Source organism: Henckelia pumila, chromosome 4 (assembly GCF_033568475.1).
Source record: "Henckelia pumila isolate YLH828 chromosome 4, ASM3356847v2, whole genome shotgun sequence".
NCBI classification, from domain to species: Eukaryota; Viridiplantae; Streptophyta; class Magnoliopsida; order Lamiales; family Gesneriaceae; genus Henckelia; species Henckelia pumila.
Window position 1 is genome coordinate 179645714 of NC_133123.1, and position 9757 is coordinate 179655470.

Sequence of the window (9757 nt, forward strand, 5' to 3'; positions counted from 1 at the left end):
TAATCAAAATTAAAACTTTGAAACATGTTTTAAAAACTCTAATAAAGTATCTCAAAATAATAATAACTCTTTCATGCGACGGTCACGGGGCCACTGCCATGCTTGCTCATACATCCTCGCCACCGATAGGAGCTACAAATGAATCATCGTACTCACCTGCACCATATAAGCGTAGTGAGCCTAGAGGCTCAACATGTTTAATCCTTTATAACAAGGGTTAAAATAATGCATCACATAATCATACTAATACATATAACTTACGTGGACATGCATGCATGATCTTAAAATAATGCATCATAAAAATTATTCATCATCAGTCGTACATACATCATAGCTAATCATACATAACATAATTGAGCATGTCATCATCATAAAAACTGAGTATGGTTATATCCATGAATGTGACTAATAACTGTGCCGACTGATCAGTTTAAGAACTATCGTACGTGGCGGTGGATAAATCCACCTCTATGCTGGTAGTAAACTACCTCTGTGCCAGTGGTAAAACCACTTCTATGCCGGTAGTAGAACCACCTCTGTGCCGGTGGTAAACCACCTCTGTGCCGCCACATCACTTCAATTTCCATAAAAATATTTTTCATGCTCAATTCTTGATCATAAACACATCATAAAATATTTCATGTATGCATGCACTTAAAAATGAGTCCATAATATATATTTAATTATTTTCATAACATATATACTTATACTTAAAATAAACTTCATGCATAAAATAAATTAAATATATATTTCGGACTTAGTAAATTTTCATGGGTTGGTCCAGACTGCTGATCACTCACTCTAAGCTCATTAAACTTAAATAAAAGCCCAATAGAAATAAATTCTTAATTAAGTGTCATTAATCATAATTGGGCCTCAATAAAACATTTATGCCCATTAACTTAATCTAAGCCCAAAAATCATGTTTTATCCCAAATAACTTAATTAAACTTAATTGGGCCTAAATAAAAATATTAAACCCACTAACTTAATTAAACCCAATAAAACTCTAGACTGACCCAAAAATGCACTGACTGGGCCGAAAATTCTCATGGGCTCTCAAGCCCATAAAAATAATTGGGCTAACTTAAATAAATTATTTAAGGTTCAAATAAAATTATTTGGAGGCCCAAATAATTTTCTAACTAATTATTAAAGTTCAAAAACCAATTAAACTCTTAATTAATTAAAAATTAAAATACCCAAGCCCGGCCCACCTAACGCGGACCCGGACCCTACTGACCTGACCCATGACACCCCAGACCCGACCCAGACCACCCAGACTCAACCCAGCCCCAAAACCCAGCCCGAAATGTGATGACCCGAGTTCTAATCTCTCGATAATCAAATCATCAAAAAGAATAGACAAGAATCAATGTCTAAACAAAATAAATTTTTTTTTTTTTTTAAAAATGGGCACCTTGCTCGATCGGTAAAAAGTTACCGATCGAGCGAGCACTTTGCTCAAACTCTCGGGTGCAACTTATGTTGGCCTCGCTCGATCTGCAGAATATCACCGATCGAGCGAGCCCAACATATTCATGGTTCTGTTCCTGATTTCAAAGCCTCGCTCGATCGATAAGAATTGCCCGATCGAGCGAGCACAGGTTCAGAAGCAGAACAGAAACTGCATTTTGCTGTCAAACTAAGATCATTCAAGTATTTTCATCTAGCTTCAGGTCATGCATGATTTATTCCATAGCCACATCTAACATGCATTCTAACATGATATAATTGATAGAATTGAATCATCACAAGGCCTTATAAACATAATCAAAAAACCCACAAAGCATGCAAGAAGAAATGTTATATATTAAAGATCAAGATACACCATGTTGTCTCAAGGATTTACACATCTATCAAATCCTAAATACAACAACAAGATACTAACTTATTCATCAACAAGTCTTTGAACAAGTAGCTCTAACATGCTCATGTTTAAGACACTCAACAACATCATGACAGCTCACACAACCATCTACACTCGGATCATCACGCTATCTTCTTATCCTCTGTTCTTCACGTTCGCTTTTGCCCGGTTCCACTCCCTCCTATTGCAATGACACATACAACAAAACAATAGCCGGATAACTCTGGTGAGAAATAGATTTCCCAGTAAAAGCAACTAAACATGCATACAAACATATATCAAGATCATGATATAAAGAACATAACTTCAATGCATGTTTTAAAACAAGGTTCATCTCTTCATTCGTTGGTTGGGATCCCGAGAAGTAGATATCATAACTAATCCACCGACTCTCCCGATCGAGGTGGGGCTACTTATCTCACTTTTCTAGACTTTGAAGCCATTATATATGTAAATCAGACGCTAGGCTAAACAACCACCCAGGCCATACATATACAATCCCTCAAATTGTCTATTCGAACGTTTCCGTTCATTTCAAAAACAAGGAACAAGTCTTCAAGATGAATGCAACATATATCATAATCAAAGCATTCATTATATCAAAGACTCATTCAACATAGCATAGAAGAGCATATAAAAGCAACTAAGCAAATAAGTATGTGATTTAGGGGAACTCGATACAAACCATCTCGAGTTATAATCCCAATCAAACAGTCGTCCACTTTTACCTTTCAAATGTGATGTTTATGATGTCTTTTAGCTTGTCCAAATCTGTACAAGTTAACCACCAAACCTATCTCAAAATTTGCTCAAGTTTTAACCCAAACATCAAAGCAAAACGCTACCAACCTTGTGCTTTCTTCTTTCGGTTTCAAAGTCAAGATTGTGGAGTTGAAATGCCCTGTTTACACACTGAAATCACAGCATAACAAGCAAGGAATCATCAGCTAATAATTCAGCAACTTCTTAGTCCAAGAACAATAGCAAATCACTTCAAATCATGAGTTCGACGACATATCGATATAACTCGACAATCCCGAACGCAACTATAATCAATCTAACATTCACATCAGCTGTAAAGGATTCAAAACAGCATAATCCTCAACATATCAGAAAGCATATACATCTAATTATAGCTGAGAAATCATAAGGACATGATACAACAATCATTCCTCAACCCAACTTCAATAAAACAAGATATAGAAGCTCATCAACACCATTCCATACATAAATCTGATATCTGTCAATTTAGAATTCCCAAAGCATGATGAACTAATAGAAAACTTACATCAAAGCAAAGGTCTCATTGCGAGGATTCCAGAACATCTTTCGGAATCGAAATCGGATACCCGGATCAAAAGATTTCTCAATTTGAAAATGAAGAATGAACTTGGTTTCTTTGCTCTTGCACTCTCGTTTTCTTCCTCTGATTTTCTGATAGAAGTTGATGAATCACACGTGAATAAGCTTAGGAATAACAAGTGTCCAGCTCAAAATAAGGTTTTGCACTTTGGCCCCTCAAGTTATCAATAATTGCAATTCAGTCCTCAATTTCTTATTTCATTCAATTTCAATCCTAAATAATTTAAGAATATTAGAATTTAAATCAAAACTCCAAATATTCTCAAAATAAATATTCTCGGATCAAAATTAAATAATTCTGGGCGTTACAATTCTCCCTCACTAAGACACGATTTCGTCCTCGAAATCACTACAAGAAAAAAGGTTAAAGACAACAATTAAAAAATGTTGTCGTAGGGGGTTTAAACCTGTTGTTGAAGGCCATGTTGTTAAAAATCACGCTCAAAGACAACAGTTAAATTAAAAACTGTTGTCTTTGAGCTTGAATTTTAACAATAAAATGTTCAACAACAGTTTTAAACCCTTACAACAACATTGAAAAACTGTTGTCTTTTAAATAAAAAAAAAGAAAAAAAAATTTAATACACAAATTTTCATTATTATAAATCTTTCAAAATTCAAATTTTCAAAAATAAAATTTTATATACAATCTTTCAGTATTATAAATCATTCAAATATAAAAAATAATTGAATTCTAACTCAATGAATACTATATAAATAATCTACGCATTAATCTCGATAAACATGGAATTCTCCGTTCAGCACATGTTTGCATCCCGAGCTAGTGCTTATTCTACAACTATATTTTCTTGACTCGAGAATTTCATAAAAGCCGCAACATCTCTTTTTCTTCAATTTGTATCTCCAAACTGTAAACTATTAAGAAGAAAACAAAAATAAAAAACACAATCTCTTATCAGTGATTGTCATAGACTCAAGAAATTCGAACTAATCCCACTTCATCATCAAAATCAAGAAATATGGGAAGTGTATGTGCTGCCTCGAGATATCATCTGTTTTAGCAGCGAACTTTAAGCTTCTTGAGAACAGAGAAGTTATTGGAAAGATCCCTGCAAAATAACATATATAATGTATATCATATACAAGATATAGTACTAAGATCTAGTTTTTTTTAATAATGTGGGAATTCGCAGTTGCTACCATTCGGTGTGTATTTGATAAATCTTTGGACTAATGCAATAATCTGCAACTACACTAGCTACATAAACTGCACTAATAACAGGCTCGCTCGAGAAGATGCTCGTGGATTGGGGTAATCGAACTCCAGATAATTTGTCAAGAGTCAGCTTACCTACTACTCCACCAAAGCTCGGACACCACCAATCACCACGAAGGAATTAAAATCTAATTTTGAAAATATAAAAGACCAAAATCTCAATATATCAAACATAATTGGACGAAAATTAATTTTATTTTTGCTGAAGTAGCTAAAATTGAAGCATTAGTTGAGGGTGATTTTGAGGAAGATCAATGGCCCCGACCCAACAAGAGTCCAGCTAATCCATTCTTAATGGGTGTTTCATTCAATGTTTCACAAACTCCCATTCTATAACCTGGTTTTTCAGAGTTAAGACAACGGCAAGGCTACGCTAAATAACTACAGCATTAATTACAGTGGTTAGAACCATCACATGCCAAGAATCAAGCAACATGGCAAACAAATAGCCATAAAAATATTTTCACCAATTAGCATGAAGAATGAGAGTTATTTGCAAGAGTAAACAAGAAAAATCAAACCAAACCTTGTTGGTAGTGATGGAAGATGAAGGCGTTGCAACAACTGACCATTCAAGCTTAAGAACATCAAATATCAAGGTCTCTGCATCTGCTGCAAGAGGGAAAATAATTGGAAGTCGGCTGAGGAATTAAACAGGATTTCAAAATTCATAGCATGTACTGTCAACCAAGGAACTTTCAAACATGAGAAAGTCTTGACAGACTTGAGACACACAGGCAGCAGTTGCTAATACTCATGCAAATTAAAAGAACTATAAATTCTCAGAATATCAAAAAACTGACAGCAAACCCAAAAACAATCAGCATTTAGTAAAATGATAGCAAAAGATTGGTTGTGAGCTCGGACATACGTTTTTTCTTGCTACCACCACCAATAATATACCACTTAGTTCCGCAAAGTGCTCCACTACAACCAGCTCCAGGCGATGGATGAAAACTCCGAGTTTTAACTCTTGACCATACCATCTAAATGAAACAATTCACGAGTTATAGTGTTGCATATGCTCTGGTTTAAATCATATAATATAATCATGATTTAAGAACTCAGTAAATTGAGAAAAACTATTTCCACAAACCGTCTCGAAGTCAAGTGAGTACAAGTCATTTAGAGTACGAGACTTTGACATTCCACCAAAAACTAACAGTATTTTGTCATCATAAAGAGCCGCAACGTGATTCGACCTTGGAGATGGACGTGGTCCACTGCATACAGGAAAAGTTCAGTCAATAACATCGGAACCATTTTTTCTATATTTAGGGATCTGGGAAAAACATGTAACAGAAAGATAATCGGATACAGAAAAATTCACTTGCCAATTGTACTGGAAAGCCAATAAATATTGACAGCAGTTTTGCTTACGTGCAATGAAGAGAGAGCCAGGTCAGAGATTTCAGATCAAACATATGCATATCATTGAGTTTCTTCCTTTTGGAATCTTCACCTCCAAACAAAATAAGAACAGAGTTTGCCCTAACAACTGTATGTCCACTACGAGCAACCTGCAATTCATGTAGCTTTATATATTATTGATTATTCTAATTTCACCCACTTGCGCTCCATTTGATTCTAGAATTACGTTCCCTCCGATTTTTTCCTTTCAAAGAAAAAAGATTTAGATGGTATATCTTAACACATAATGAAATGATTAGGGAAAAGGTAGAAGAGGTATATAAAAATAAGTGCCTTGGTTTATTTTTTACAAGTATCTCCACATTAAAATCAACAGAAGGAAAACATAATAGCTGAGCAATAGATCGTCATGCCTTTTCATACCAACAAGGGAGTGATGCTCGATGGACATAAAAATTCATATATAGCTAACTTATTCAAAAAATAAAATAAAATGGTGCATAATGCAAAACTCAGAACTTTCTTAATTGAATAATTACTGATGACAGGAGTATTCACATCCTTATGCCAGATAACCAAAGCTCAAAGTTCTACCGCTATACATAAGTCAGAAACCTATTCAGCTTAGAAAAGTATATCTCCATGTAGCAAATTCAAAGGCCTTAGTTATGTTAATCTAATAATGACGGAGAAAAACTGACAATGGTTACTTTAACATCTATACTTACTATTAATTAAATTAAACCCCTTAGTGGTATGTTGGTTAAGCTTTTTTTCATAATTTCAAAAATGTCCTTTATCCATTCAATTTTATAAGACTTTCTTTTTCCATTCAATTTCATATATTACAAATCTATTTTTATCCTATCTCTTATCTCACCTCACATCAATTCTAAAAATTGATAGATTTAATTTCAAATTTTAAAAAATGAAAATTTCCTTATTATTTTTTACAGATCACACTCATCGCGTGTGCCATGAGCCGCTAGTATTAATTATGAATAAATTTACCGGAAAGTCTCCCTTTGCTTCCATAAGTGACCAGCACTCTTCGTCCATGTCAAATGCCCAAACTGCATGGTAAGGGCTCAAGTCATTGAGGGGACACATTATCATGGAGAGAGCAGGAGTCAAAAGAGAGTTGCAATCAGATAAAGCCTACCAGTGACTCTTTCGGTAGCAGGTTCGGTTTTGCCTCCTACTAGAAGCACTTTTTTCCCCCAAGGCACCTAGAAAGTGACATGAGATGGCTATCAGGCAGCATGGGCAAGAAATAAGTGGCTCCAGCACATACCCCACACACTAATAAGATGTAGGAGATACTGTCATACCAAAGTGTGACCCTTGCATGCGGAATTTTTAATGGATGACTAGTTGGTGAATAATAACGCCTTGGCGAAGCCTTATTCCATGAAAATCAGTACCTGAACAAGTAATGATGAAATAAGAGTGCATTCCATTTCACCATATGACATGCAAGTTGCAACATTCTTCCTCGAACAAATCCATATATGACATGCAACATTCTTTCACAAACAAATCCATAGTCAATGTCATGGACAGAACAAGAAATATTTGAACACATCATTTCCCTCACAAACACTGTACACAATTTCTTAGTGTGGATGATTAACTCTGGATAGAATAAAAGGACAATGAAATTGTAGAATTTACAAGCAAAAAAAACCATCACAGAATTTGTCCAATATCGGGATAGGGAATTAAGGTGAAGCACTAATGATGATACCTGGACATCATCCAGCAATCCATTTGAAGATTCACCACCGACTACTACCATGTTGTTCCCAACAACTGCTGCCACATGCTGTAAAAACATCCAAATTTTCAAGTGTTTCATCCAAGAGAAAAGAATCGATAAGGAGCGATTTCTTCAACAGGTGTGAGTAGGACCAAGTGTATTTTACATTGAAGTGAGCTTAAGGCTTCATTCCACTGATAGAAACTTCAAAAATTTGAAATAAATGGAGTAAATTACTTTGAGAATACTAGCTTGGCTATTCAATTTCCTTCTCCATGCTTGTTCGAGAGGGGAAGCACTATCAAAATTTAGTCATCAAACTACAACTAAATTGCGACAAAGGACATGCAAGCTCCACCATCTGAATTTACAAAAAACTAAAAGTGTAAATGGATCAAAATAGCAAAAAGTAAACCAAAGGACCCCACCAGTGCAAGCTCTACCATCTGGATTCTGTGGTTCCTTCCATATTCGACCGGTTACATGAAGTTTAAACTCGTTCTTGTCTCTTCCTGAGAAAAAAAGTTCCACATTGCGCTGTATGATGAGGCCATCATGACTGTCTCGAACCTTTCGGTGACCAAATCTAATGCTTCGAGGGGTGCCCTCCCATATAAGCTCCCAAATCACCTCAAACAATTCACAAACGAGCAGAAAGTGTGCCCACGTCCAGAAGCAATCCAGCAGCCAAACAAGTGCCCAAATCACCTCAAACAATTCACAAATGATGTAAAAACAGCATACAACCACTCCTAGCACAACCACAGCTCACCCGAAACACAAAAGCACAATAGAAGAAAATAAACAAGCACTTGGAGTGCAGAAGTTAAAGAGCACGACCAGAAGCAATAAGGCACCAAAACCAGTACCAAAATCACTCCGACAAGCTCCAAAACAATGCACAAAGTAATCACCAACAACCAAAGAACACAAAAAAAAGCAGCAAACCAACACAGCCCCAAAATCGAGCACCAGGAGAAGCGCATGCAGTAATATGCTCACTCCTGAAATTCAGCAGCAGGGCAATGAGCAAAACGACTCCAACACACTTCAAAAAAGTCCACCAGCACTCCAAATCGAGCCCAAAGTGTCTCAAAAACAGCAGAAAGTCGAAATCCCCAACGCCAAGAACCCTAGCTCTACGCAGAATTGAAATCTGCAAAGCCCGAGCACCAGCAGCTATAGCACCCCAATCCATCATCAAAACAAGCCAAAATCACGTGCTAAATCAATAAGAAACAAAGCCCAACACTCTACCAAGCATCCACAGCAGCCGCACAACCTCAAGAAGATTTCTGCAACTCGCGGAAATGGACTCCAACAAGAAGCAGAGATTTGAACGTGAAGCAGCAATGAAACCATGAATCTAGCAGAGAAAATCAATCAAAATTGCTAGGAGAAATAGAAAAATCGATTGAGAAGAGGCTAAGGGAAATCAAGGCGGTGAACGCTAATTTCCACTCGTTTCATAAACAAGCGCATCATTTTATCCATTTTTAGAATTATTTTTTAAAAAAATAAATCATGACAATAGTTTTTAAAAAACTGTTCTCGTAGCACCCAAAAAATCGCTTATAGACAACAGTTTTTAAAAATTGTTGTCTTTTACCCCTCAAAGACAACAATTTTTTAAAATCTGTTGTCTTTGATAAGAAAAAAACGCTTAAAGACAACAGTTTTAGTTAAAACTGTTGTTAAATGAGAAAAAACAACAGTTTTATGAAAAACTGTTGTCTTATGAGTGTTGTTGTTTTGAGTTTTTCTTGTAGTGAATCTCAAGTAGTATCCACAGATCATATAACAGATATCAGATAACAGAAAACTAAAGGAGACTCACATCAATGAAACATCTCGGGAAATCGTTGCATCATATCTGATTCAGTCTCCCAAGTTGCTTCTTCAATACCATGACGACTCCACTGAACTTTCACAAGTGGAATAGTCTTCGTTCGTAGTTGCTTCTCTTTTCGATCAAGAATCTGAATTGGCTTTTCAAAATAACTCAAAGTCTCGTCGAGTTCAGCCTCATCAGATTGAAGCACATGAGATTCATCAGCCAGATATTTTCGAAGCATCGATACAGGAAATACATCATGTATTCCAGATAAAGATGGAGGAAGAGCGATAGGCGAGATTGCCTATTTTCTCCAGAATTTCA

The 9757-nt window shown here is 35.9% G+C and overlaps 1 protein-coding gene across 3 annotated transcripts; it reads right to left on the reverse strand.

The window, feature by feature from the left end:
* Window positions 1-3959: 3959 nt before the first annotated feature.
* LOC140866990 (acyl-CoA-binding domain-containing protein 4-like) lies at window positions 3960-9019 on the reverse strand. Of its 3 annotated transcripts, XM_073272059.1 has the most exons (11): window positions 8857-9019; window positions 8028-8778; window positions 7588-7665; window positions 7172-7264; window positions 7003-7069; window positions 6852-6913; window positions 5850-5989; window positions 5566-5692; window positions 5341-5455; window positions 4996-5081; window positions 3960-4302 (listed from the first exon to the last, which is right to left on the reverse strand). In XM_073272059.1, exons 6-11 carry the CDS (start codon window positions 6897-6899, stop codon window positions 4288-4290), a joined length of 531 nt encoding a protein of 176 aa, XP_073128160.1. In that variant the 5' UTR covers window positions 6900-6913; window positions 7003-7069; window positions 7172-7264; window positions 7588-7665; window positions 8028-8778; window positions 8857-9019; the 3' UTR covers window positions 3960-4287. The 3 variants fall into 3 exon arrangements, with proteins under 3 accessions (XP_073128160.1, XP_073128158.1, XP_073128159.1); XM_073272057.1 differs by having other exon boundaries at window positions 8028-9019; XM_073272058.1 differs by lacking the exons at window positions 8028-8778; window positions 8857-9019 and adding an exon at window positions 7837-7954.
* Window positions 9020-9757: the final 738 nt, after the last annotated feature.

Bases quoted from the DNA above. Each gene is read 5' to 3' on its own strand.
- LOC140866990 (XM_073272059.1), bottom strand. From the start codon at position 6,899: ATGGACGAAGAGTGCTGGTCACTTATGGAAGCAAAGGGAGACTTTCCG. The intron at 5,456-5,565 runs GTTTGTGGAAAT...TGTTTCATTTAG, and splicing joins ACTCACTTGACTTCGAGACG to ATGGTATGGTCAAGAGTTAA. The intron at 5,082-5,340 runs GTATGTCCGAGC...TCCCTCTTGCAG, and splicing joins TGGTGGTAGCAAGAAAAAAC to CAGATGCAGAGACCTTGATA.